This window comes from Mustela erminea, chromosome 10 (assembly GCF_009829155.1).
Source record: "Mustela erminea isolate mMusErm1 chromosome 10, mMusErm1.Pri, whole genome shotgun sequence".
In the NCBI taxonomy this organism is placed as follows: domain Eukaryota; kingdom Metazoa; phylum Chordata; class Mammalia; order Carnivora; family Mustelidae; genus Mustela; species Mustela erminea.
Window position 1 is genome coordinate 105,891,130 of NC_045623.1, and position 26,747 is coordinate 105,917,876.

General features: G+C 55.5%; 2 protein-coding genes across 11 annotated transcripts; one reads left to right on the top strand and one right to left on the bottom strand.

Moving 5' to 3' along the window:
• Positions 1–84: 84 nt before the first annotated feature.
• RNF207 (ring finger protein 207) lies at positions 85–13,317 on the bottom strand. 10 transcript variants are annotated; one of them, XM_032361379.1, is made up of 17 exons: positions 12,292–13,284; positions 11,506–11,638; positions 10,270–10,414; positions 10,076–10,157; positions 9,926–10,001; positions 9,727–9,852; positions 9,299–9,345; positions 8,980–9,052; positions 8,823–8,891; positions 8,114–8,182; positions 7,933–8,030; positions 7,144–7,330; positions 6,813–6,998; positions 6,461–6,512; positions 6,038–6,155; positions 2,226–2,306; positions 85–1,416 (listed from the first exon to the last, which is right to left on the bottom strand). In XM_032361379.1, exons 1-17 carry the CDS (start codon positions 12,480–12,482, stop codon positions 1,245–1,247), a joined length of 1,905 nt encoding a protein of 634 aa, XP_032217270.1. In that variant the 5' UTR covers positions 12,483–13,284; the 3' UTR covers positions 85–1,244. The 10 variants fall into 10 exon arrangements, with proteins under 10 accessions (XP_032217270.1, XP_032217267.1, XP_032217268.1 ...); XM_032361380.1 differs by adding an exon at positions 4,840–4,951 and having other exon boundaries at positions 1,329–1,416; positions 8,823–8,859; positions 9,299–9,340; positions 10,076–10,414; positions 12,292–13,304; XM_032361381.1 differs by lacking the exon at positions 85–1,416 and adding exons at positions 1,435–1,517; positions 4,840–4,951 and having other exon boundaries at positions 8,823–8,859; positions 9,299–9,340; positions 10,076–10,414; positions 12,292–13,309.
• A 3,428-nt stretch (positions 13,318–16,745) lies between these two features.
• On the top strand, positions 16,746–25,867 carry RPL22 (ribosomal protein L22). The gene is made up of 4 exons (XM_032301907.1): positions 16,746–16,853; positions 18,759–18,863; positions 22,191–22,315; positions 25,182–25,867. Exons 1-4 carry the CDS (start codon positions 16,842–16,844, stop codon positions 25,324–25,326), a joined length of 387 nt encoding a protein of 128 aa, XP_032157798.1. The 5' UTR covers positions 16,746–16,841; the 3' UTR covers positions 25,327–25,867.
• The last annotated feature ends 880 nt before the right edge of the window (positions 25,868–26,747 follow it).

The following is a 26,747-nucleotide window of genomic DNA, read 5'->3' on the forward strand; positions in this document are numbered from 1 at the left end:
GGGCGGTGGTCCCAAGCGCTTGCTCTAGAGGAAGCCGTCCCGTAGCTAGGAGAGTAATTTAATGGAGTAATTATTCTACTCTTCTTTTTACATACAGAAATGTTTATTTAAATATTTTAAATTGGATTTTCTTTCACAGATACTGAATATTCTTTCCAATTCTTAAATAAAACTGTACTTGATTTCACTATGAACCGTAGCGTGGTTGTGTGCGATGTCATCACGTCACCTCTAAGAAATGTCCAGGACCTGCTGCATGAAACCAGATGTGATTTGCCCACTCAGTTCAGTTCTGAATTCTGATCTCTATAGCCAGTCCATTAAGACAAGCTCCTCCTGCCCTGTAGGCCCCCGGGGGTTTGTGAGGCTGTGGAAGGAGCATGTCTGTGCCCCAGAACAGCAGGGGCAGAGGCGCTGGACACGGACGCGATGCTGTCAGGTACTGACGTGCTGGTCTCCCTGGCACATGGAAGCCATTTGCTGCTGAAAACCATTGAACAGCTGGATATCTGCTTAAAATGTGACTGGACATTTTTATCTCCAAAATGAAATTTTAGGTCATCCAGATTGATTTTCCTCCTTAAGCATTGGTGAAATTTCATCTCAGAGAAAGGGCACCACGCAGGAGTGGAAACCACTGGAGAAAAGTCACTTCGGGGTCATCCTTTACACAGGAGAGTGACCATCGTCTGGAAAAGCAGGAAAAAGCACAGAAGTTGTGACTGCCTCCTGCCACACATACCGCCAGCTGCGTCTCTGCTCCGTGAGCTCAGTCCTTGTGTGAAAGCAGAAAACCGGAGCCACGGTTTTTGAGCCTGTGCCCGGGTTACTGGGCACAGCTTACTGGCGGGGGGCTGTGGCTCAGGGACAATGAATTTGAGGCAGGGCAGGTGCTGCCCTGTGCCAGAGTCCCACGATCTCAAGTTCGGGGTGGTGCACGCTAGGCCCACAGACACCTGGGAGGGGCCCGAACAGCGAGGGGCTTCTCCACTTGTCCCGGGATGCCATCCCCAGTCCCCAGCCTCCTGAGGAGGACCAGGGCTTCATGCAGTGCAGTGCAGACACCGGGAAGAGTGAAGCTTAGTTAAGGACAAAGAATCTGAAATGAGGGCCTGTCAGAGTTTTTGGGTTTTTCTGCTGTTCTGTGATGACTTTGTTTCATGAAGGGAACAGCCTTTTCTCAAATATCCCAGTCTTGATGTGTGGGCTGTGAAACCCCCACCCCTCCCGGCCGGTCCCATTTGCTAAGTCGGACGCTCCCTCCACAGGGGGACGTCACCCCCGTCCTTCTGTCTGGGTCTGGGGGCGTCTTTCCTCTTCAGCAGAGGCTCTTCTGTGGGGCTGCTCAGAGTCCGGCCGCTCCCTCTAGGTTCTGATGTTCTCTCTCTCTTCTCTGTGACACTCACCGGGTCATTCCTAAAGGGACACTTGATGTGAGTTCTATTGGCCACCCCCAAGCCAGCACTAACATCCACGGGGGCCGAGGCTTTCGGAACGGGAAGCCTTTCTGGGACCACCTGTGGGTAAACCAGAACCAGATCGTCCCCTGAAGGAGTCTCACGGTTACTGAGTTTTAGTTGCCTGAACAAGTGCGGTTCAGACCTCCTCAGAGCCTTGTGGGGACAACAGGTTCAAACGGACTCTCCGCTGGAGCATCTGGGCTACACCTGGCGGCAGCGACGGTGAGACCCGTGTCTGGTCTGCAGAGCGGCAGACTGCTCTGTGCCTGCGAGCTCGGCCCGCTCAGATTTTCTGTCACCCTGTTCTCTGCCCCATGGCGAGCTCACTTAAGGGAGAGCAGAATACTGGAAAACCAGCCTGGGCCCGTCCTGTGTCTCCCAGCACATTCTTCTGCGGCAGGTATTTCGGCGGACACCATCTCCAGTGAACAGTGATGCTCTCGCGTGGAGTCACTTTTTCTCATTTCAGAGACTCTAAGGCGCTTGGTGTGCGCGCGTGCGGGCCGGTCTGCAGGGCGCGCAGCCCTGGGCGGAGGGAGTGCCGCAGCCCGCAGCCACGGCCACTTAGAATTATAGAACGTGGGCCACATCCGCCCTCTGAACTCCCCCGCCCCGAGTTTTACGAACAGACCCCGCTGAGCTCGGGGAGCTGGTCAGCAGCAGTCTGGGCCAGATGGGAAAGAAAACCCGGGGCCTGTCTCTGTGCCCCACGTTTGTCTCTGAGATTGAATCGCTCGCCACTTGGGCTGGAGAGCCCTGCCTTACCTGGCCTGTGTCTCTCCACTGGCGCCGTCATCGTGCGTGTTTTGTAGGGGCTCCGACTGTGGGTCCGCCAGTGCCTGAAGCCTGAGGGAGAGAAACAGCTCCCAGCAGGCTTGAAGGCAGCAGAGCAGGCCACAGCCTGTCTGCAGCTCTCTAGACAACCCAACTGAGCGAGACACTCGTGGGCCTGCCTAGGGTTTTGGTCCTCAGATACTGACTAGGGCTGGGGCCGTTCTCGGGACAGCTGCGTTGTGGTCAGGAGACATGGGAGGTTGGGAAGAAGGCGCCGCAGGGCCAGGCAGCAGGGACCCGTGTGGAGAGGATCTCTGTCTGGGCCAGTCTGAAGCAAGAGCGGTCCAGGCAGAGGATGGGAAGGGGGAACTCGTCTGACTTGTCTGGGGAGCTGAAAGGCCATTGTGACTGGAGTGTGGTGAGGGGCTAGTCTGGTTGGAGGGGGACAAGGAGGGTCCCAAAAGGGCTGTCAGGCCCAGAGTGATGGGAACTCTAGGCTTTAAGACCGCTGGCTATGGAACACCCTAGAGGGGCCGGAGATGGTCGGTGACGGTGGCTTGGCCTGGGGCAGCCATGGGGACAGCTATGGTCTGAGACAGTCATGTCAGCAGGACTCAGGGTTGTTGGAAATGAGGCGAGGAAAAGAAAGGAAAGGAATCAGAAGGCCCCTGGCCTTCTCACTGGGGCATCTGGGTGCTGTGATGTCACTCACTGGGTTGGGGGGACGGTTATGGAGTCCTGCCACTGGGGGAGCTGAGGCACCTGTGAGGTGTCCAAGTGGAGACCCCCAGGAAGGGGCAGTTGGAGAGGGGTCTGGAGCTCAGGAGGGCCTGTGCTGGGGAGGGCTTGAAGGTCGTCTGTGTCACAGTGGGATTTTAAAGTTGGGACTGGGTGAAGCCACTTAAGCATAGGGTGTGGGATGGGGAGAGGCTGTAGGACTGGGCCGTGGGGAAAGCTGACGCTTGGGCACCGCGCAGAGGTGGCAGAGTGGCCAGACAGCCTAAGAAGGGACAGACTGAGCGGCAGGAGGGAAACAGGTGTGGGCTGCCTCGGAAGAAAGAGAGGAGTGTGGTGAGGACGGCCGTGAGCACTACTGAGAGACCGAGGGCTGCAGCCAGAGGCCCCTGAGGACAACCGGCCCCAGGAGCGGGCTCGGGGCGGGTGGGGCTGCCCGCAGTGCAAGGGGAGGAAGCAGAGGCGGCAGCACCAGACACCTGGAAAATGGGGCCCTGGAAAGGGATGGAGGCAACCTCCTTCCTCCCTCCGAACCTCTAGGAGCCAGGCTCTAGCCTGAGCTGCTTTCGCTTTGCCAAAACGGATCACAGGCGCCATTTCCCCCACAAAGCCAGGCAGCCAGGAGCACATTACTTGAAGCCATTTTCGCACTGAAGCAGAGCACCCAGAAGGAAATGCGCACCAATGATAAGAACGAGGCTTGGTACGCGTGCGTAGCCTGAATAAGTTGGGTAGGCAGGACCCAGAACGTCACCTCCGCCCAGAGGCCCCCGGGGCCTCAACTGCTGATGCAGGTGTGTCTGGTTCTTAGGTTTTATAAATGGAATTGTGCAGTGTGTGGAGTGAACGGCTTTGAACACTCGCTGAGGAGGAGACGCTGCAGCCCATCCTGGGTAGACCCGGACACCACCAGGACTGTGCAGAGCTGTGCCAAGTCTGACATCCCCGAGTCAGGAGGCTCACTTGTGGCTTGGGTGAACATATAGTTGCACACACTTTAATTTTCCTTCTTCCTCAAAGTTGCTAAAACTCTAGTAAAGGGGCCAAAACAATAGGGGAAGAAACTTCTCCAGGTCGAGAACAGAAAAGAATAACACCCAGATTTTTGAAGCTGGAGGGCACGCGGTCAGGGGTTAACAACCTCAGCAGACGGGACACACCCGAGCGTGCCCCCTTGCCTCTGCAACAGAGAGGACAGTGCAGAAGCAGGGAGTGGGGTGACAGTCAAGGTCCTTAGTGCGGAGCAGCTGCCCCTCCCACAGCCCACCAAAGGGCCAGTCTCGGAGGGTACCACACAGGTGAGAACTGTGTGCCTGCAAATGCTTAATAGGACAGCCTCCAGGGAAGAGACTAGGGAAAACACAGAAAAATGCCCTGCCTGGCCTGACCCCAAGCTCTGAAGCGCCATCCACATGCTCTGATTACCCGGTGCGCCCCTGCCCACCGGCTCCTACTATGAGCACGTGCTCAAAGACGGCTGGAGAGAAGCCTTTAACACGGAAGATGAAAGCCTAAACCAACATGTGGGGGAAACAGATTTAAGGAAGAAAGAAACAGTAAACACTATCAGCCTCAGAGGGTTAAGACACATCTGAGAAACAACAGAAGGCTGCAAAAAAGACAAGTCTAGGGTACAAAGCAGGAGCTCTTGGAATTGGAAAACAAAGAAGTTTTTAAAAATGCTTGTGGAAATTTTCTTCAAAAGTGAAGAACTCAGTACAAGGGTTGGGAGAAAAAGGACATGTCACAGAAGGCACAGCAGAGACACAAAGAGAAGAAAAGCCAGAGAAAGCAAATCAGAGGGCCAGCCTGGAAGAGCTGATATCCAGTAATAGGAATTCCAGAAAGAGAAAACGTGAAATCAACTCACTGGTTCCAAAAGATGTGTGTCAAAACTGAAGGAGACAAACTTCCAGACTGCAAAGACCGGGTTCTTTTTGATGGACGCAAGTAGACCCTCACCAGTGGGAAGTTTCAGAACCCTGGGACCAGAGAAAATTCCGCAAGCTTTTAAAGAGAATAAATATTCTTGTCACAAGGATTAAGAATCAGAATGCCATCAAACTTCTCAAAGACAGCCTTGGAAGTTAGAAAATAATACAGCGATGCTGTCAAAGGAGAATCATTTTCAATCTAGAATTTCTTTTTTTTTTTTTTCAAAGATTTTATTTATTTATTTGACAGAGATCACAAGCAGGCAGAGAAACAGGCAGAGACAGAGAGGGAAGCAGGCTCCCTGCTGAGCAGAGAGCTCAAAGTGGGGCTCGAGCCCAGGACTCTGAGATCATGACCTGAGCCGAAGGCAGAGCCTTAACCCACTGAGCCACCCAGGCGCCCCCCCAGTCTAGAATTTCAATCTGAATTCTATACCCAGCAAAACTATTAGTCAAGAGTGAAGGCAGAATAAAGACATTTCAGACTGGTGCTCTCCAAAATATAGACCTCCTGTGCACCCTTGCTCAAAGGACTATGGTGGGGAGGGGTAGACTCCACCAAACCACAAAAGAGGAAACGTGGGATACAGGAAACAGATCGAAGACAGGGGTGAGGCGAATGAAGTCCCCAAGAAGGTGGTAGGGGACGAGGTCAGGCTGACTGACCATTGTGCTCCAGACCTATAGGGCAACCAGCCCACCCTGGGGCCAGGTGACTCAAGAAACAGGCATACTGAGGACCTGCCACCAACATCCCTCTGCCCAAGTGCAGTGCTGAGAGCCCAGCCTTGTCCAGATGTGGCTTAAGCATGTAGTCAGAACGTTCTGCTCTCTCCTCCGTGTCCTGCTGCCGGGATCTACTGAGGGCCCTCATTACACCCTCAAGAAGTATCTTTTGCTTTGATCTATTCCTGAGGGCTAGAGGGAGCGATTTTGTGCCTCGAAGCAGAAACTCAAAGCAGCCCACTCATTCTGTGTTTTTGGAGATGTTCAGAACCTGGACTGCCCAGACGCCCAGTGAACCTTCATATCCTGACCCACCGACTTCCCGAAAAGAGCTTTTCTGAATGTGTGGCACCTTTCCCACACACATCCTTGTGTCTTGGCTGTCCTGTGAACACCCCTTGGTCTCACCTGGGCTCCAGCCGCTCCTTCACCTTGGCAATGGAGCGGATGTAGGGCGTGATCTGCTTGGTGATGGTGGTCAGGTAGGCATTCTCCTGCTTCAGCTGGAGAAGGTCATGGAGCTGGGCTGTGGGAGCCAAGGCCAGAGCACTGGGTCTTGTCTTCAGGTTCTCACTGTCAAGCCTCATACCATCTAAGTATCCCAACCACTTCAGCGCTTGCCTCTTTAATTAAAGGGCAATGTAAGACTTGTGAAGGCATTCTGCTTCCTGAAGCCTGACCTGGGGCATTAGCAATTGTGGGGCAAAGTCGAGGGCTACGGGGAAGAGCATGGGAGTTTGTATCTGGTTAGTGGGTAGCTGATTTCCTGCGCCTGCCAGCACGTGGGTTAGCTCCAGGAAAGGGGTGCCCCCAGCAGCAGTGGCCTGTAACCTTCGTAAATCTCCTGCTCGTTAGCCACCCGCTGGTAGGATTCCTCCCAAATCTGAAAGAGAAAGTGAGTTGGATGTTGCCTACGGCCATGAGCTGGAATTTCCTCTGGTGGCATTTCTGTCCTCTAGCTACTCAGGGCCATAGGGCACCCCCAGCTAGTTCATGTGATTCTAGGCAGCAAAGACCCCAGTTCCAGAGCCAGCCACACGAGGGCCTCATGATGGGCCAGACCAAGGTCCTCCTTTTCTCCCCTTCCGGTCTTTGGGTAGCCTGTGTTCAAGCTGACAGCCGGGGCTGCAGGGAAGTCAGGTGCGGGGCTGGAGGGCGGGAGGGGGCGGGCACGGTCCGCTACCTCCTGGAAGACTGCTCTCATCCCCTGCAGGGAAGCGTACTCGGAGGCAATCTGCGCGTCCACCTGCAGGGACTTGTGCAGGATGTCTCCCATGATCTCCGCCTTGATGAGCGAGTGGTGCTTGGTGAGGTCCCGGTGCAGCTCTTGGACCTGGTCCTTCAGGTTCTGAATCTCTGCCTGCAGGCGCTGTGCAGGGAGACCCAGTGAACGCCTGCCTGGCTGTGCTCCCCGCGGGGGCCCTCGAGGCCAGGACCAGATCTGGCCACTGCACTTTGGTGAGAGGGAGCGGTGGGGCCTTTCCCAGCCCGCAGATCACCTGGCCCCCGCTCACCCGGTAGGAGTCCTCATAGTGGCGGCAGTGCTCTGAGAACGGCGTGTCCTCCCCCTCCGTCAGCAGCACCTTGGTGCTGATGGACCGGTGCGGCGTGGGCTTTCGGACCAGAGACCCCAACATCCTTCCCGCTGGGGAAGGGCAGCTGGGCCCCATCAGCACCTTGGGGCCTGAGCCCGCTGCTAGCCTGAGGAGAGAGCCAGTGTGAATGCAGATGGGAGGGGGCAGTGAGAGTCTTCCCCTTCTCCAGGCTCTGAGCCTCTCCCCCTGGACCGCAAGCCAGAACCACCCAGGGGCTCTGAAATAGCCCCAGGAAGCCCCCCGGGCCAGTACTAGGACATCAGCATATGGTATTTTAAAAACTCCCCAGGGAAGTGTCTGTGTACAGACAAGAGTCCATCAGGACGTGTCAGGGCTGGTCCAGGGTTAACTTTGTTCACTCATACGTGGGAGTTTGGACATTTGGCCCGATGCCCAGTGTCCCCTGGGTTCCTGGGGTCCCTAGCACATACGTCCAGCACGGGCATTTCCCCTAACTCCTCCTGTGTTGCTGGCTCTCCAGACCAAGACCTGGAAGTCAGGCCTTTAGCTCAAGCTGCCCCTTCCTTTCAGTCCCTGTGTGTCCCGTCCTGGGTGGTGGCGGCTGCCGTGGCAGCTGGGGACAGCCCCGGGGCCTCCCCATCCTCCCCTAACCAGGTTTCGGCATCTGGGGAGGGCGGCAAGCCGCCAGACCCCACTGCAAGGGGTACTTCTGCCGCCCCCCCACCCCGTCCGCACCCCGCTGCTCACGTGCTGGTGCCGGCCCCAGCACCTGTTGCCATCCGCGGGCCCAGCAGCAGCAGCGGCTCCAGGCAGCGCGCAAACTCCGCGTGGTGGTCGCTAGTGATCTGGGCGGCAGGAGCGGGTGGTGAGGCGGCCTTTGTACCGGCTGGTCCCCCCAGCCCAGCCCAGCCCACTCCGCCCTGTGCACCTTGCTGTCCTGCGCTGGCCGGAGGTGCTGGGGACGGGTGACGATGGCCTGCAGCCTCTCCATCAGCTCCTGCAGCAGGACAGGGGTGCTCAGGCCCGTGGAGGGGTGGGAGGTGAGGAGTGGGAAGGCAGGGCTGTCTTTGGCATTTGACCTGCTGTGCGTTGGGGGCTCCAGGCCCTCCCTGGGACTGTCCCAGAACCCCCACACCACCCCAGCCCCCAAATCCACAGGAAAGTTGGGGGTGACTGGACTCCAGTAGACACACTACACTTTGGGGCAGTGGAGGCTCATGCTCCCTTCCAGGCTTCACTGTCCTTTTATTTTAAAGATTTTATTTATTTATTTATTTATTTGACAGACAGAGATCACAAGTAGGCAGAGAGGCAGATAGAGAGAGAGGAGGAAGCAGGCTCCCTGCTGAGCAGAGAGCCCCATGTGGGGCTCGATCCCAGTACTCTGAGACCATGACTGAAGCTGAAGACAGAGGCTTAACCCACTGAGCCACCCAGGTGCCCCTTCACTGTCCTTTTAAAAGAGACTCAGCTAAATGGTTTGCCGATGATGGCGTGGGGGAGGGGAAGGCAAGCCCAGGAGAGCCCTGGTGCAGCTGCCCAGGGGCAGGCTGCCACGCCCCGAGGTGGCAGTCTGGTGTGCAGAGTGGGCCGCTGGCGGGGAGGGGAGAGCTCTCTCGGGAGCTGGGGGGACTCACGTAGCCCAGGTCCAGGAACTCAGCCTTACTGGCCAAGCTGAGGAAGGAAGAGCAGATGACCAGGTGAACCTGCGGGAGGGACCCTACTCAGGACCTGGCCAGGGGAGGGAGGCCTCTGGCCTGGGGTGCCCAGCCCTGAACCCCCAGCTCCCCTCACCTGCAGGGTGGGCAACAGAGTGGCCAGGTGGGAGAGCTGCTCCTTGAAGGCTTTGTCCTTCTCTTCGTATTGGCTGGGGGAGGGACAGGCAGTCCATTCTCGGTGGGGAGTGCTGCTCGCCCCCACCTAGCGGGGACCTCAGAAGCCGGAAGCCACATCTCCTCACCACCTTTGTGCACCCTTCCCCGTCAGCACTTCCTGCACCCGGGGGCACCCTGCCCTCCTCACCCAGAGGTCCTGCTCCCAGGGTGGGGCCAGGTCTACCCAGTCCAAGCAGTGAGGCCAAGAGGCAGCGGGCGGAGACCCTGCCATCACTCACCTCTGCACAGCCTGCAGCAACAGCGCTTTCCTCTCCGCCAGTCTGTCCTGGGAGGGACAGCTGCTTCTGACTCGGCCTGCTCAGCTGGCCACCTCCCGGCACTCACCCACGCCCGGCCCCAGACGCGCAGCTGGAGAGGCGGGCCGCATCTCCCCAGCCTCCTAGCCCTTCCTTCCTGCATCAGGCTGCCTGAGAGCCCTGGGGGACCTCCTGGGGGACGCCTTTCCCTCCCCAACCCTCCCCCCAGCACCAGCCTGGGGCTGGATCTCTCTTGGCCACGTGACTAAGGAACTTCTGGAAGCCGCTCGGTGCTTGCCACCCCACTACACCGCAAACTCCCTGGTAGCGGGAGGTGGGGTGTTGTGGGCATGGGGTCGCGGCTGGTGAGGCTGTGTAGCACAGGCCCACGGGTCCCCAGCACCCCTCACCTGCACGCTGCCGAAGAGGGCATGGATGGCAGCCTCCTCCTCCGCGGCGCTGCGCCGCACGTCCTCCACCATGGCCCGCAGCAGCTCGATGGCCTCCCGGGTGGCCGTCTGCAGGGCCTTCACGGCCTGGAAACAGGGCGGCCTCAGCCCGGCGGGGGCGCCCATCCCCGCCCTCGGCACCCGGCCCTCCCGCGCTCACCAGGACTGCCTGCTCCAGCCGCTCGCAGCCCTGCACGTAGGCTGACTCGAGGTCCACGCAGTGCGCCCGGCTCTCCCTGCGGGGAGTGGGCTCGTGAGCCTCGCTCCGGGCAGCCCTCCAGCCCCCTCACCTCCTGTTCCCTCTACCCACCCCTGCATGTCCCGGAAGCAGCGGATGCACAGCAGCGACTTCTTGTCGGTGGAGAACATGATGTAGGGCTCGGCGTGCAGCGCTGCGGCGGGAGCAGTGGTGAGGGCTCCGGGCAGGCTCGCCCCCGCCCGGCTCCGGCCATCCCGGCCACCGGCCCCCGACCCCCGGGCCCCTGCCTGGCGCGCCGCACTCACTGCACTTCTGGAGCACGTCGCGGCTGCGCTGCCCCAGAGCCACGATGTCGTGGCGCGCGAACATGCGTGCCCGGTGCGTTTCATCGCGGCAGCGCGCGCACAGCGGCTGCCCACACGTGTTGCAGAAGTACGTGGTCTCTGCATCCTAAGGAGGGAGGATCAGCGCAGCCTCAGCCCGCCCACCCGCTGGGGAGCCTGAGCCCGCACCTGTCACTGAGCAAGTCAGTCTCAGCGTGGGGGAGGCAGGTGGCTCCGGGCATCCCTTTTGTGGGATCCTGACGCTCTAACACACCTAGTTCATGGATGAGAACAGGACCTGAAGTGGGGTGGGGCACGGCAGAAACGTGTTACCTACAGCAAAATTTCCAGCTTGAAGGCTTTCTGAGCCCTCCTTGGTGCCCTCAATAGTAGCCAAATGGCAGTGCCCACCCTGGCCATCTGGAGTCACAGGTGGCCGGAAGAAGGAAGGGAATGAGAGCCTCTTGGTTCCCCTGCCCTGGGCCAGAGCCAGGGCTGAGAGTCCAGGTCTCAGGCTGCAGCTGTGGCTTTGACCCCAGCAATGGCTATGAAAGCACAGACCCCCAACTCCTTACTTCAGCCTCCCCTGCTCTCCCTACCTCCAGCTCCTAATCTCCTGCTGGTCATCTCTCTGTGATGGAACTCACCTATCCCAGCACTTGCCTAGCACACCCCTGCAGGGCTGTCCTCCTAGGACTTGGGGTACCCTCCCCCCAACATGCAGCTTTCACAGGTCAAGAGTCCCATGTGCCTTTCACAGCCCAGCCCGAAGCCTACCTTCTGCTCCTTGGTCTTTCATAGCCTGGGGTGGGGGGGACAGGAATACCCCTCCCACAGCATGTTGTCCTCACTTCCCCTTGGGCAGTAGGTAGCTTCGGACAGCTCCCCAGGGAGCAGTGGGCCCTTAAGGGCAGACCCAAGCCTGGGCACCGGACAGCCCTTCCTGGAGGTCACAACTCTACCTTGCTTGGGGACCAGTGAGCTCTCCCCACATCAAATGACTTTAACCTCCGCCACTATCTGCTAGTGCTTCAAGTCACTTACTCTGGACCTGTCTCCCCACCTGTAAAAGGGGGCCCCACATTTGGGGTTCAGGGTGTCTTAGATTTTGGAGAATCCAAATGGATAATGGTCTAAGGACATGTTGGGTGCACACTGGGAGCTCAGGACCATCAAACCTGGCACCCTCCGTCCCAGCCCACCCCCAGCTCTCCCTGCCTGCTTGTTGCACTCCAGGTCACAGTTGGCACAATGCACGGCCTCCGAGCCATCCCCCGAGCTGTCCACCAGGAACTGCAGCAGCCGATCCACCGGAGGGAGCCCGCTGGGGCCCTTCACCACCGTCTGGTGTCTGTGGAGAAGCTGCAGCCACGATCCAAATGCCCCTTCCCCTTCCCCTTCCTGGCAGCTCCCTACCTCCATTCCTGCTCCCCACATTCCAGGCTGGAACTAAAAATAGGACTTGGCATCTGCTATAAATCTCTTTCCCAGTGCTCACTCTGACCCTGTCCTTCCCCCTGCCTCCTCCTGGGTGAATCCTGGGGGGTCTCTGGGGTTGGTGCAGCCTGGGATGTCAAGGGTGGAAACCTCCCCCCTCATCAGGGACACCACTTGCAACTCGGGGCAACATAACTTGCTTCTGTTGGCGTAAGACTCAATTGATCTCCAAAGTTGATTTCTGGGAATGTTATGACCGCTGCGCTGAGATCCTGAACTGTGCAGCAGCACTGTGCAGCGACATGACCTATGTTCTAGCCTCACTCTTGCCTCCAGACTTTCTTTGGAAGGCCTCCGGCGGTCCCTCCCAGCGTCATTAACCTGCTCTGTAAAATGGGCGGGAGCCTACGCACTGCAGTGCGGAGAGGTGCGGGCTGGGAGCAGCGCGGAGCCGGGGCCTAGCCTTCCCTACACCTAGTTCCCCTCCCACAAGGAGCCGATCCCCCCGATCCCCCCGGCGGTGGCCCGGGTGTGTGGGGGGTGCTGTTAGGGCTTCCAGGCACTCACTGGCACAGCGGGCAGGCGAGGCGGCCATCCGTGGCGCGACCGCGCAGGCAGCCGGTGCAAAAGTCGTGGAAGCAGTCCAACAGGCAGGGTCGCTCGAACTGTGCGTGGCACAGCGGGCACACCAGCGGGTGGCCGCTCGCCGCGTCCAGCGCACCCAGGCCCTCCAGGGGCGTGAAGATAGCTCCCGACATCTTCTGGGAGAGCTCCGGAAGGCGGCGGGACGTGCCCGGTGCGGGGACCCGGCCGCGGACCCCGCGCCAGTCCCCGCCAGCCCCCGCGTCCCCCTCGGCCTCCGCGCGGCTCCTTCCTCTCTACCAGACCCGGACCCGACGGGGCGTCCAGCGGTCGTGGAGCGCTGGGGCTGGGAGCGCTGGGAGCAGGGGGAACGGGCTGGAGGCGTGCGGAGGGGTCCTGTGCGCGGTCCCCTCTTCTCCCGCACTCCGTTGGCGGCCCTGGAAGGTCAGGCCGCAGTGCGTCCTACCCAAGGTCTATAGTCCCCTGCTTCCACTTTACCCACCTCGCCTCACTCCCACCCCAGGAATTCCCCTCCCGGTGTCCTCTGGGTGACCTGCAGGCGACACTCCTTCCTCGCTGGGCCGCAGCATTACTCGGGCGCGGCTCTCCCGTCCACCCTTCCCAGGCCGGCCCCTGCACCGCGACGACGGGCTCCGGCTGCAGCCACTCCGCGCGTCGCCCCGAGGGCAGAGGCGGGAACACCGAGGCTGGAAAGGACCGCGTGGGGCGAGGGTCCGAGGCTGACTGGCTCTCGCCCGGGGTGACCGAGCCCGGAGCCTGGAGCCGCAGGAGCACTGCGCAGGGCGCGGCCCGAGGACCCCGACTCTGGCGGCCCCCTGGCTAGCTCTGCTCTCTCCCTGCGCGCTGGGGCCAGGACGCGAGCGGGTCTGCGGGTCCCCATTTCTTCCACGGCCGGTTGGGGGCGCCAGAGAGCAGCGGCCGCCTCTCGGCCGACAGCCGGGTGCTGGAGAGAGCGCGCGGGGAGGGGGCTGCAATCCCAGGCCTGTCTCTGGCGGGTTGGGGTCTCAGAGCGGCCAAGTCACCGACCTTTCAGAGCTTCAGAGCTCGGGTGACACAGGGCCGGCCTCTCGGTGATGCCCGCGAGTTTAATGACGTGAAATGCGCCTGCTGGGCTTCCAAATAATTAGGGTCCTCACCCCAAGTTCTCAACAAGAAGGGCTGGGCTTGGAGGGAGAAGAGGTTCTGAGCCCTTCCGGCAGGGCTCCCTCTGCCGTTCTTGGCCTGGCCAGTGCTTGTTTAACCCGGCGCTCTTTTGTAGAGTGCCTTCCATCTTTGGGCCATTATCCGGCTTCTCTGCACGTGTTATTCTGAGTTCTGGGATAAGTAGTCTCTGTCTCTGCCTCTCTTGAATTCAGGGTCAAACCCAGAGCCCGACCTACAGAAGGCGTCCCATAAAGTGTTACTGATCAATTAGGATAAGCTAGGAATTAATATTCAAGCTGGGTTTTGAAGGATGAGTAGGAGTTTGACAGCAGAAGAAAGGGAGTGAATTCTAGGGGTAAACCACCGGATCTCTTAAGGTTCTTCCCTACCTGGGTTCCATTTGTGCTCCAAGCAGCAATAACCCAATAACCGTAACAATGGCTAATGTTGTGGGCCAATGTACTATCCAAAGGTCTTTTACTTGTATTAATTCACCTAATCTTGACAACAGCCTTAGAAAGTAGAAAATGTTACCCTAGGAAGCGGTAGAGCTGGCATACAAAACTGAATGGGGCTTTATAAATAAATTATGCAGTAGTTTCCCTCTGCAGGGGCAGTTGGAGATGGATGTTTGTTCTTGATACATGGGCTTATCAAATCCGTCCATTCCCGTCTTCATCTGTTACTTTTTTTTTTTAATTTTATTTATTTATTTGACAGAGATTACAAGCAGGCAGAGAGAAAGAGAAGGAAGCAGGCTCCCCGCTAAGCAGAGAGTCTGATGCAGGGCTCGATCCCAGGACCCCGGAACCACGACCAGAGCCGAAAACAGAGGCTTTAACCCACTGAGCCACCCAGGAACCCCTCTTCATCTGTTAACAGAGCAGACCCATAGGCCATACCCATGGGAGGGAACACAGCAGCCAAGGTTACAAATCGACAAGTACAAATCGAACACAGCAGCCAAGTATACAAATCGACAAGTACGGTAATGACAGACTGTATTAAACGCTCCAAAGAAAATCACCAGGATGATGTGAAGGAGGGAAGGCAGCTGGGAGGGCGCACTGCGTAATCACGGGCAGAGAGGGGCACCGAGCCCAAGACCTTGCAGGATGAGAAGAAATCAGACACAGGAAAAGCCACGAAGAAGAGTTCAAAGCAGAGGGAGCAACAGGTAGAAGGCCCCAGAAGCTGGAAGAAATGTCAAGCAAAGCAAAGTAGCCCAGTGTGTGTGGAGACACAGGAACTCGGGGTTGGAGTGGTGCTGAGGATGGAAGGGGTGGGGTAAGGGGTATGGGTCCCAGCGTGGGCAGAAGGGTGAGGGGTAGAGTGAGGTCATGGGGGTGGGGATGGCCCACTTGACATTCTAGACTCAAGATACCAAGGAGGCCTTTGGTTGTATGTGTCAGGAGTCCCGGGGGAGTGGAAGCCACCATCACTTTGGGGGATTGGGGCTTCCACTATGAATTTTGGGGGGATGCATTCAGTCCATAGCAGGGAGAAAGGAGAAGGGGTGGTAACCCATGGGAATGTTAGGACGTCAAGAGATTGCCTTTTTTTTTTTTTTAAGATGGGGGATATTAAAGAATGGTTAATCCCCGAGTGTCTGGCTGGTCTTCTGTGGGAACAAGGGCTCTTGTTGCAAGGTAATGGGATGGGGTGGGACTGGGGCGTGCGTTGATGTTGCTGCGTGTTTAGATGTGGGAGTATCTGAATATTCTTTTTGCACTGCTTCTATGTTTCCAAATAAAGAGTAATGGAAGTCACCAACCGAGAGGAAGGCTGGGGAAGGCGGGCTGGCATTCTCACCAGAGTAGGGAATAGTCACTGAGGAGAGGACATTAGGGTTATCAGGCAGCCGCAAGGGCTTGCTGGGATTAGGAGCTGTATCAGCCAGGAGAAAGCACACCAATTTTTAATAGAATTTAATGTAAAAGGATTGTCAAGTGGATACAAAGACTGGTGAGCCAGCTAATGGAACAGTTGAAATAAGGACAGTAGCAAATGCGGGAACCACTCGTAGGGTGGTTTTATCAAAATGTAGACGCTTAAAGCAGGGGCCCCAGTGAGTTAATACCTTGGAGTGGGAGCATGTGGCTGGGTTGGGCTGGGGTTGGGCTGGGGTCTCCGAGGAAAGGAGACTGACTGGTTCTTTAAGTGTTGGAGTAATTGCAAACCAGATTCAGTTACTGTTTCTGGAATGTTCCACCCATGGCCTCTACCAGGATGAAGAAGCAAGACATTGACAGAAGAGGAACAATCTGGAAGCAAACAGGATGACGTCCCTCCAGCCCCCTAGGGCAGAGGAACAGCAGTCGTTGGCAAAGCAGGGAGGTGGTGTGCAGGCGAGAGGAGCAGGACGTTTTGGCACTAGGTCACCGGGCACAAAAGGCTGGAGTTTAAACCCAGACCATCAGCGTGTGTTTCCCCCAGGTGAGGGCACTGCAGCCAGGTGAGCGGAGGACACCTGCAATGAGTGCGGGTTACAACAGAGGCTGTAACGGGTGAGGACGAGAAGGGGCGAGGGTGGGTGGGAAACAGCCCAGGCAGTGGGTGAAGACCTCGGCGACTCCACGAGGCGTGCCGGAGCAACCCGCCGGCAGCATCTCCGAGGAGCTTGTGGAAGTGCAGAATCTCAAGCCACTGAGACCCGCGGAACTGGAGTCTGCGTTTCGAGGAGATCCCAGGGGATTCCTGCCCACAGGGCAGCTCGAGAAGCGCCGCACGGGAAGTTTTGGAACCGGCAACGGGAAGGCACGAGCTGGAGTCCTAGGCGGGGACCGGGCTGGGAGGGTGGGCGAAGGGGTCCAACCGGAGAGCGCACCGGAGCGCAGCAAGCAGGGCTGGCCCGGGGACACGCGACCCCTGGGCCCCCGCGGCCCCTGGGCCCCCGCTTCAAGGCTGGGCACTTCAGGTAGGAAGAAGCCGAAGTGCCCGCTGGCATTTGCACCCCGGGACCAGCAGGGCCTCGCGTCCCCTAGTTGGCGGGTTCGAGTCCCATTCCACTAGCTGGTGACACAAGGTTTCGTGATTTCCTTATTTCTTTTCTCTTTCCAAAACTTTTAAAAAGGAGAGCGAACCCCTTCATTTCTCTTTGGGCTCGTCCAGCCCAGCCACCCCCCTCCGACCGCAGTGGGACCGGCCACCCGGCCTCCTTCCTCCCCGCCCCACTCCCCCGGCCGGCGAGAGGACGGGCTTGCATTCGGGAAAAGCAATCGCTCCCCGATCGTACGGAACAGGCCGAGGCGGTGGCGGCCGAGGGGCGTGGCAGCGCGATTGGTACGGCCTGAGCCCTGCGTGCTCTGCGCGCTGCCGGCTCTTTGCGTCTGCGTAGTCCGCCCACCTCCCTTTCTGCCTCCGCAGCCGCCATGGCGCCCGTGGTTAGTATGGGTCCGCGTGAGGCCTCGGCTCTGAGGCAGGCACGTGGGCCTCGCTGGCCCGGCTCCTGCTCGGCTCGCGCGGGACGACGCTCTGCAGAGTCCGGCCGGGGCTGGGCTGGCAGGCCGGCTGGAGCGGGCCAGGGCCGCCCCGGGGCCCAGCACGTTATGGGCGGAGGAGGCCGCGGCCTGGGGCGCGAGAGGAGCCCGGGAGCTCTCGGAGGCCGCGGCTCAGGCTCGGGCCTCTGGCTACGGCCAGCGGGGAGCTGGAGCGCCCAGGCTGCGGCCGGGGCCGGCGGGGGCCCCTGGGAGCCCGGCCGGCGTGAGGCATCCAGGGTCTGGGCCTGCTTACCTGGGCGGAGGGCGGGGAGGAGGTAGGGGACCTGCCCCCCTGGGGAGCCGCGCATCCGGGAGGCCTACGTCCGGGACTCGGGGACCAGGGGGACGGTGGCCTGGCCGGCTTGTTTTCGGAGAGAGGCTTGGGTTTGGGGATCGGCGCAGCATCCATGGGGGGAGTTAGATCCTCGGGGCCGCACCTGTGCGGACCCTGTTGGGTCTCGGGCAAGGCCCAGCTCCATTCAGTTGCAGCCGGGCGGGGACCGGGTCGTGCGGCGCCCTCCTGTCATCCACCTGCAGCTCGCCGTCCGTGTGCAGGTTGCGTGAGCGAGTCGTGTTCTCGCCCCCCTTTTCCTGCTGGGACACCCTTGTTAACGTTCTCGGCTCACCTTACTCTCTCTGCCTGTGCAGGTTTTTAATGCCCGTGCATTTGTGCGCCTTCGGTTTAAAACCTTGGCGGGGGTGGGGGGCGGCATGAAGCCTGTCGTGGGCAGGTGTTTCATGGGCTGGTGGTGCATGTCCCGGGCTAGGTCTTAGAGCATCCCTTTTGATGGTTACTAGGAAGAGACGTCTTGAAAAGACACCGGTGATGTTTGCAGTAGCTAAACGTTTGGAAAGTTGACCCAGTCAGGTCTTAGGTGAAATTCTGTTGAACAGGAAGGGAGACAAGATGTGTTCCTGGAAGTCTTTTTAGAGTCTGTAGGGCGTTTTAGAGTGGAGGAGTAGGTGAGCAGGTAAGGTTATACAGATGTCAGAGTTTGTGGAGGCAGAAGACGGATAGAAGCTTGTTGAGAGTCAGGGAACTGGATCCTTGTTGGATGTGCTCGGGCCGGTGGTTTAAGTCAAAACCCAGAAGTTGATAGTTGTGTTGTGATGAGAACCTTCTACATTAGAGGATTATGAATTATTGGTTATGCCTTAGAATTAGAACTAATTTTTAGTTTTAGCCTTATCTTCTCCCAGCTGAGTTAGATGTGTTGCTGGGACGAGTGGTTCCCATTGTGCTTTTCCGAGAAGGTAGTTGGGAGAGGATTAGGGAGAACAGTTTACGTGGGTCTGGACCCTCGTCCGGAGTTAGGACGAGTACTCGCTCCAGATCAGAATTGTTTCAGGTTTGCGAGGCACTTGTACGCCTGCCCTAGTCCTGGAGTCAAGTGAGTGTTATATCTTGAAACTTCATTTTGGAAGTTTTATGGTAAATAAAAGGGAATGTTTCTTTTATTGTGGTTTGTAAGATCACAGACCTTCCTGCCCAAAGAGATTGGGGAGGCTGGAAAGTGTAAATGGGTCAATAGTGCCATAATGAGGTTTTCTTCAAAAGGGCATGAGTCCAGGTCCCAAAGCCGTAGAGCAGCCTCTGGGGTATCGCCCTTGGTCGCTCTCGGGCAGAGCCCAGAGTGTCTGGGCAGGTCTCTTGGGTGGCTGCTCTGCAAGGGGGCACAGCTCCACAGGTTTTGTGTTTGTATGGGCTTTTCCATTTCAGGTGTTTTAGGGTTTTGTTCACTTTTTGGTGGTTGGGGGAGGGGGGACTGATTGTGCTTTCATCTCTTTATCATTTGTGTACCTTCTTAGAAAAAGCTCGTGGCGAAGGGGGGCAAAAAAAAGAAGCAAGTTCTGAAGTTTACCCTTGATTGCACCCACCCTGTAGAAGATGGAATCATGGATGCGGCCAATTTTGTAAGTGACACCCTTGACGCCACTCAGGACGGTGACGGATCTTCTGGGGTGTTGCTGAGAAACCTGCCGGAGCACATTTCCGGTCTCAAGCACTTGTAGGCAGCCCTGCGGTTCTGGCTCCATGCACAACCTTGGAACTCGGGCTGGTTACTTGTTTGTTTGGTTTTTTAGAAGATTTTATTTATTTATTTGACAGATCACAAGTAGGCAGAGGGGCAGGCAGAGGGGCGTGGGAAGCAGGCTCCCCGCTGAGCAGAGAGCCCGATGTGGGGCTCGATCCCAGGACCCTGAGATCATGACCTGAGCCGAAGGCAGAGGCTTTAACCCACTGAGCCACCCAGGCGCCCCTAGTTACTTGTTTTGAAGTCTGGCTTTCTCTCACGTGTGTCAGTGGTGAGGAGGAGACATCAGCGCTAGAGAACCACCTGTCTTCTTCTCCATCTTTCCTTTTGTTTCCAAAAATGATTTACTTACAAGTTCCCAGGAAACCACGAACTAGATCAGTGTGCCTACTTCGCACTTCGGGTGTGTTTAAACATAAGCATGGAGCCCTGATCTGCATGGGACAAGGTGCCTCCCCCGGGCCTGACTGCGGGACAGATGGCAGTGTTTCTTCAAGCTTCGCGTCTTGTTGGACATCAGAGCTGCAGTGTTCATGTTAAAATATCCTGCTTGCTGACTCGTACTTGGAGCTTGTTTTTTCCACACGCTGCTCGGTCCTGGTACCTTGCCCCCATATTTGGGCTCATTCCCCGGTATTCTTGTATCTCCGTTACGTCAAGAAAAACTAGCCTCCCGGCCGCCTTTTGGCTGCAGCGAGGTATTGGCAGTCGACTCTGCCTGTTCCGTGGCCACGCCGGGGCTCAGACTCTGATGCAGAGCCTCCTCCTCGCCAAGGTAGTAGCAGTACAACAGGAGTGATTTCAGGTGAAAACCTAACTCAGCCTGTGGCCACTGATTCCCCTGAACAGAATTCCAGTAACCTCTTGTGTGTCCCTGTCCCACAGGAAGTCCCGGAATTGGCTCTGTAGTCTCTCCTCTGTGCAGTGACTTCTTACTTTCCTCTGGCGCCTCTTTTCCTTCCTAACCTTTGTGGCTTCTTCCAGTTTGTGTCTGTGATGGCCCGGCGCTGCTGTCCTTTCCCTCTCCCTTCTCTGCACTCACCTGTTTATGTGATTGTTTTCCTTCTAGAAGTTTCCAGAGGATAAAAAACTTGAGCCATTTATGAGTCTCAGAGGCAAAAGTCAGGATTTCTGACCTAGTCCCTCCACCCTATGCTCACTTAACATACAGCGTATTGGAAGATTCTTTAAATTTCATTTTAAAGTTTTTGGAAAAAGAGGGCGCGCCTGGGTGGCTCAGTGGGTTAAGCCGCTGCCTTCGGCTCAGGTCATGATCCCAGGATCCTGGGATCGAGTCCCGCATCGGGCTCTCTGCTCAGCGGGGAGCCTGCTTCCTCCTCTCTCTCTCTCTGCCTGCCTCTCTGCCTACTTGTGATCTCTCTCTGTCAAATAAATAAATAAAATCTTAAAAAGTTTTTGGAAAAAGATTTATTTATTTTTAAAGATTTTCTTTATTTGACAGAGACGGTGAGAGCGGGAACACAAACGAGGAGTGGGAGAGGGAGAAGCAGGCCTCCTGCTGAGCAGGGAACCCAGTGCAGGGCTCCACCCCAGGACCCTGGGATCATGACCTGAGCCGAAGACAGACACATAATGACTGAGCCACCCAGGCACCCTAAAAAGATTTTTTTTTTTGAAGACTTTATGTATCAGTTTGAGAGAGAGAGAGTCAGAGCACAGGCTGGAGGGGGACAGAGGGGGAGGGGTAAGCAGATTCCTTACTGGTCCTGGAGCCCTGGGAGCCCCATGCTGGGCTCTGTCCCAGGACCCTGATACCATGACCTGAGCAGAAACCAAGAGTCAGATGCTCAAGAGACTGTGCCACCCAGGCTCCCCTTTGATTTAATTATTTTTTTCCTGAGAGCTTGGGCGAGGTGGGGGGTGTTGCAGAGGGAGAGCAAATCCTCAAGCCGATTCCCTGCTGAGTGCAGAGCCCAACTTGGGGCCGGATCTCATGACCCGAGCCGAAATCAAGAGTTGAATTCTTAGCTGACTGAGCTACCCAGGTGCCCTAGTGTTGGAGTTTTTATTTTATTATTATTTATTATTATTTTTTAAAGATCTTATTTATTTATTTCTCAGAGAGAGAGCGCGCCCGCGTGCACAGGCAGGCAGAGAGGGAAGCAGGCTCCCTGCCGAGCAAGGAGTCTGATGTGGGACTCAATCCCAGGACACTGGGATCATGACCTGAGCCGAAGGCAGCTGCTCAACCAACTGAGCCACCCAGGTGTCCTGTGTTGGAGTTTTTAAATAGAGGGTTGTAGGGGTTTGGGACTGAGGGGCTCATATCATTGTAAGAGCAAGAGAGGGAAATATTCCTATTTTTATCTTAATGTTTTCTTTTTGTAAGAAGTAGGCTCCTGTGCCCAGTGTGGGGCTCAAACCCACAAATCCCCGAGACCAGGAGTGGCATGTCCCGCTAACTGAGCGACCCAGGCATCCCCAGAATCCTCCTTTTTGAGCAGGACCCTGAAGTCCATGCAGGTGGAGGACCTGTGGGCTTCCGGGGGGCCCAGTGTCTCTGGGCTCCGGGGCTGCTGTCCTCAGGCTGTGCATGCACAGGCCCCTGGACCGGTGACAAGCTGTTCGGGTCTCTGTGTGTTGCTCCTTGCCCAGGTTGGAGACGTTCCTCCTCTGGCGCTGCTGGGGACAGTGCTTTATATTCTCAGGTTCAGAAGCTGAAGGTACTTTGTAACGGTTCGGCCCCAGGTCTCCTGTCTTGTCTTACCGTGGGCTTCTCTGTCAAGCCTTTTGTACAGAGGCACATTGGACCTTGTGTGGAAGCCGTCAGGTGTGTTCATGCTTGTTACACAGAGAGAAAGTCAAGTAGTGTCATTCTCAAGTTCTTAAATTTCAGACCTTGTATTAATAGCTGAGGATTTGCTGTAATTTATTTTTAAAGACCAGACATTTGAAAAACAATTCTGTGTTCACTGGTGGGAGTATAAAAACGGGGGCACCTGGGTGACTCAGTCGTTAAGCGTCTGCCTTCAGCTCAGGTCATGATCCCAGGGTCCTGGTGTCGAGCCCTACATCAGGCTCCCTGCTCGGCAGGCCTGCTTCTCCCTCTCCCACTCTACCTGCTTGTAGTCCCTCTCTCGCGGTCTCTCTGTTAAAAAAAAAAAACAAAACTTTAGCGTGCAGTAGTCTATTATGGGGGTGGGGTGCTCACCTCACTAACTGATCAACTTGATGATTTCCACAGGAGCAGTTTCTTCAGGAGAGAATCAAAGTGAATGGAAAAGCTGGAAATCTCGGTGGAGGGGTGGTAACCATTGAAAGGAGCAAAAGCAAGATCACTGTAACTTCCGAGGTGCCTTTTTCCAAAAGGTATGGGACCGATGAGTGTGACCTGCGGGCACCGTAGCGCTGAGTCCGCCGCCCCCCAGAGTCATCGGTGTCTGCTGTAGTTGTTAATTCCTAGAATGGGGCCCAGTGCAAGGAGGCAGTGAATGAATGAATGTTGTTATGGGGGTTAAAAGCATTCAGCTTTTTTTTTTTTTAAGATTTTAATTTATTTACTTGAGAGACAGAGATCACAAGTAGGCAGAGAGGCGGGGGGAGGGCAGGCTCCCTGGTACGAAGAGAGCCCGATGCGGGGCTCGATCCCAGGACCCTGAGATCATGACCTGAGCCAAAGGCAGAGGCTGAATGAACCCACTGAGGCCCCCAGGTGCCCCTAAAGCATTCAGGTTTTGATAATTTTTTAAAATTTTGTTTTCCAGGGGCGCCTGGGTGGCTCAGTGGGTTAAAGCCTCTGCCTTCGGCTTAGGTCGTGAACCCAGCATCCTGGGATCGAGCCCCACATCCGGCTCTCTGCTCAGTGGGGAGCCTGCTTCCTTCTCTCTCTCTGCCTGCCTCTCTCACTACTTGTGATCTCTCTGTCCTGTCAAATAGATAGATAAAATCTTTAAAAAAAAATTTTTTTTTTCTTTTACACAGGGAAAGATTGCAACAGTAGAGAGCTCTGGCTTGATTGGACAGTATTAAAAATGAGAATTTCTCTTCCTTTGCCTCTAGATCACAGTGAGGAGCTCTCGTTTTCATCGCCCAGCAGTGTTGTGTTAGTTTCAGGCGTCCAGCCTAGACCCCGAGTCTCTCCATTATTCAGTGTTCACCATCAGTGAACACTCCTTACACTTACACTTAATTCTCCTTACTTTCCCCGTAAGTGCTCGTGTCATTGGGTGAGCGCTCCCTTGAGAGCTCCGTTCAGACCGAAGCCATCCTTGTAGTTCCCGCGGGCCCATTTTCTTCTAAGTCGGAGACCCCGGGTCACTTAGCCGGTGGTATTCCACAGTGGTTACAAGGAATCGGACCTGTTGAGACCTCGCTCCTAGCCCAGAGCTGGCATATTCTTAAGAACTTTCAGTCAGACTGAATCAAGTGGTGGGAAATGTGAAGGTGTATTCGGACAGATCAGGTACAGATCAGCCTTTGCTTTTAGCTTTAGTTGTTATCAGTCAGAAGTGACTTCCGGTTCTGCCTGGCTCGAGTTCTTTTATTTGTGCAGCAGGAGATCTGATACCACGAGAGACTGGTGCAGCCATAGGGTCTCCAGGGCATAGAAAGCCTACAGTGCTCTGGGCTTTCACATAGGTCATGTGGGGGATGCTGTGATCTGTGACCTGTTTCCACACTTACCAACCTGGTTGAAGAATGGCTCCTGACACCCCTTACTTCTGTTCTCACGGATGCTTGTTCATCCCCAGTGCAGGAGGACTGGGGCCTTGACCTTCCCGCGATCGTTTGTCTTGTAGCGTTCTAGGTGTTCCTGCTCTAGGACCTTTTCTGATCTCCAAACTTCTGTAGCTTTTTCCCTAGTTTCCCAATCTTCTATTTTGAAAGTTTTAAAACTACCTGAAATTAACCACCTTACTGGATGGCAGAAATAGTAAATGACAGAAGAATAGATGGAGCGACCAAACTGATTCATTTTTACTTCGGGAAAAGAGGGTAGAACTGAACTGAGATCTTCACATCTTTGTGAAGATTGCGTTGTTGACAAGTAACACTGTAGAACAGTGTTCATTTCTTGGAGATGGTGAGTCTGTTGGTTCATTGATAGTTGGGTCCTTGCTAATAGGCCAGTTTGCCTGTGTGTCTCCTTTAGTGCCCGTAACAGTCGGGAGAGACGGTAAGTACCAGAGTCTCCTTTCACAGAGGGAGAAACTGAGTTTCCAGACAGAGGTTTGGAAAGGTGAATTTGCTCAGCAGTGAGTTGACTTGGGGTTCTGTTCCCTCTTTTCCTCACGGGTTTGGGAAGATGCCCCAGGGCCTCAAGAGTAAACAAGCGAGAGAAGAAAAGATTGTAGCCTTTGTGTCGTGGGATGTCGGGCACCGGAGTCACTTGCTGCCTGTGTATAAATCGCGAGTTTTCTAAGCAGTTTGCTGTGGTGACCGCTCGGCCGTCACCCAGGCCACAGCAGCCAGATGAACGCTGCGAGCTCTCACGTGCTGTGCAGGAGCGAGGGCAGGGCCGAGTGGCGTCCCTTCCCCGGGAGGGTGGTAGTGAGCGTCCTGTCGTAGAGGTTTGTGCGCAGCAGCCCTGAGAAACCGTCCCGATCGCCTGAACAACCTCTAAAGGAGGTTCGAGTCCATGAGGTGTGATGTGTGGGGAAGACTTGGAGCTCAGAAACCCAGTGATTCTTCAGTAAAAAGATACTGAGATGGTGTGCTTAATTGTTGTTACTCTAATGGTATCTAAAAATATCATGTTTTTGGTGTCCACTCTGTAGTGGACACTCAAAATCACTTTATAGATGTATTGCTGTGTTTAATGGACAACTGTTACAGATGCTTCTCTGTTCTCATTTTTATTGCCGGTTTAGATGAATGTGGCTGATAGTTTTGGCCTCATCTTTGCTGTGTGTTTATTTTTTATTTTTTATTTTTTTTTTTAAGATTTTATTTTATTTGACAGCGAGAGAGGGAACACAAGCAGGGGGAGTGGGAGAGGGAGAAGCAGGCTTCCCACTCAGCGGAGAACCCCTTGCGGGGCTTGATCCTGGGACCCTGGGACTGTGACCCGAGCCTAAGACAGATGCTTAAGCCCCAGGCGCCCCATCTCTGCCATTTTTGAATGGCGGCAAAAGCCCTAAATTGTAATGATTGGAATACGTGGGTTTCAGGAAAGGTGCAGTGACGGAGCGCGCTGGGAGGGCCTGCGGTGGTCTCAAGTGTCCTTTCTCCGCAGGTATTTGAAATATCTGACCAAAAAGTACTTGAAGAAGAATAACCTCCGCGACTGGCTGCGTGTGGTGGCCAACAGCAAGGAGAGCTACGAGCTACGCTACTTCCAGATCAACCAGGATGAGGAGGAGGAGGAGGACGAGGATTAGAAGTCCTGTGTCTGGGATGTTTTGTATAATCTTTAAATAAAATCTAGGAATCACAGTGGTGGTTTTCCTTGTACCTCCGCAGTGTGGCTTAAACAGAAAATTGGAGATCAGAGTAAAAGCTTCGCTTGGGCGGCCTTTCACCTATTTGTAATTAGACTTTTCTCCTGCTTGAAGGTTTCAGGTTTACATGGTAAGAATACCAAAGCAGAGAGAAGCTCCTGTAAGGGAACTGCCGGGGATTTGACCCCCAGCAGGTGGTTAAGAGTGGAAATGTGCGCCCTTCAGTTGTCACTGTTTGACTTCCAAAAGTGGGACGGTTTTATCCCGTGCTTTTCTCAGATTCAGGTGTACTACGGGGCTCCTAGTTTGCTGAGCAAAACCAGCAACTTACCTGAGGTTCTCTTGCAGGAAAAAGGCAGGCTCGGAAATTTAAAAAGCAGGGTTCTGGGGCATTTCAAGTTTGGGTTACAAATTACTCCCACACAATGACTATGTTAATCCTTTTCTTCCTGTAGAAATAAAATTTCCTTTGGTGCCACTGCATAGCCTACCTTCCAGAAAAGAGTGGGAAGTGGTTCTAAAAGTCCCAGGTTTTAAATTGAGTAAACGCACACAAAACTGAATTTGTAAACGACTTTTTAGGACTCGGCAACAAACTGTGGCTTCGGCCCCCAGCAGGGGGAGCTGGAGCTGAGCTTCCGGAGATGGACCTCGGGCATCTCCCTGGGACGTGGTTTTTGCCCCGGGGTGGACGCCAAGAAGAAGCGATCGAGAGCCAGGTCGTGCTGAGGAGTTGAGGGAAAATGTTGACGTGCCCAGGGAACGGCCACTTCTGTGCCATTTAGGCCTTGGCTGGATTTAATGTCAGGTCACTCTGCAAACTGACATTAGTCCGGGCAGGATGAAAGTGGGGTTTTGTTGCCTTTTGTGCAGAGGCTAGAGATCTGGGAGAGGTTGCGGAGTTGTAAAGTCATTGTCGCCAACTGGAAATCCAGAGGATTTGAGAGCAAGTTTGAAAAGAGACCCTGATGCCTTATGGTGCCCTTCGGAAATCTAAACAATTCTGCAGAAATGTCTGCATCGTCTTAAAATCGCAGTGTGTGAAGCTGTGTTTTTAGGGTTTGTCCACAGCTAGTTTCCCCACCTGAAATTCTTGGGCTCTGCTAGCTGCCTAGCTGGAAATTAAATGTTGGAGCCCTACCTTTGCTCCAATATGACATTTGGTGCTCCTTGGATTGAATTTAACGTGTGTCTTTGCAATTTCATTTGTAGTAAAGGCTCCAGCATTTTCTATTTCTATGCAAATTTCTTGGAGCAGAATTGTTTGCGTGTTTCTCCGCCTTAGGGCAAGGAGAGGTTTCTTCCCAGTGTAACTGAGGCATCAGCTGGTTTCTGGCACTGTCCCTTACCACTATCGTTAA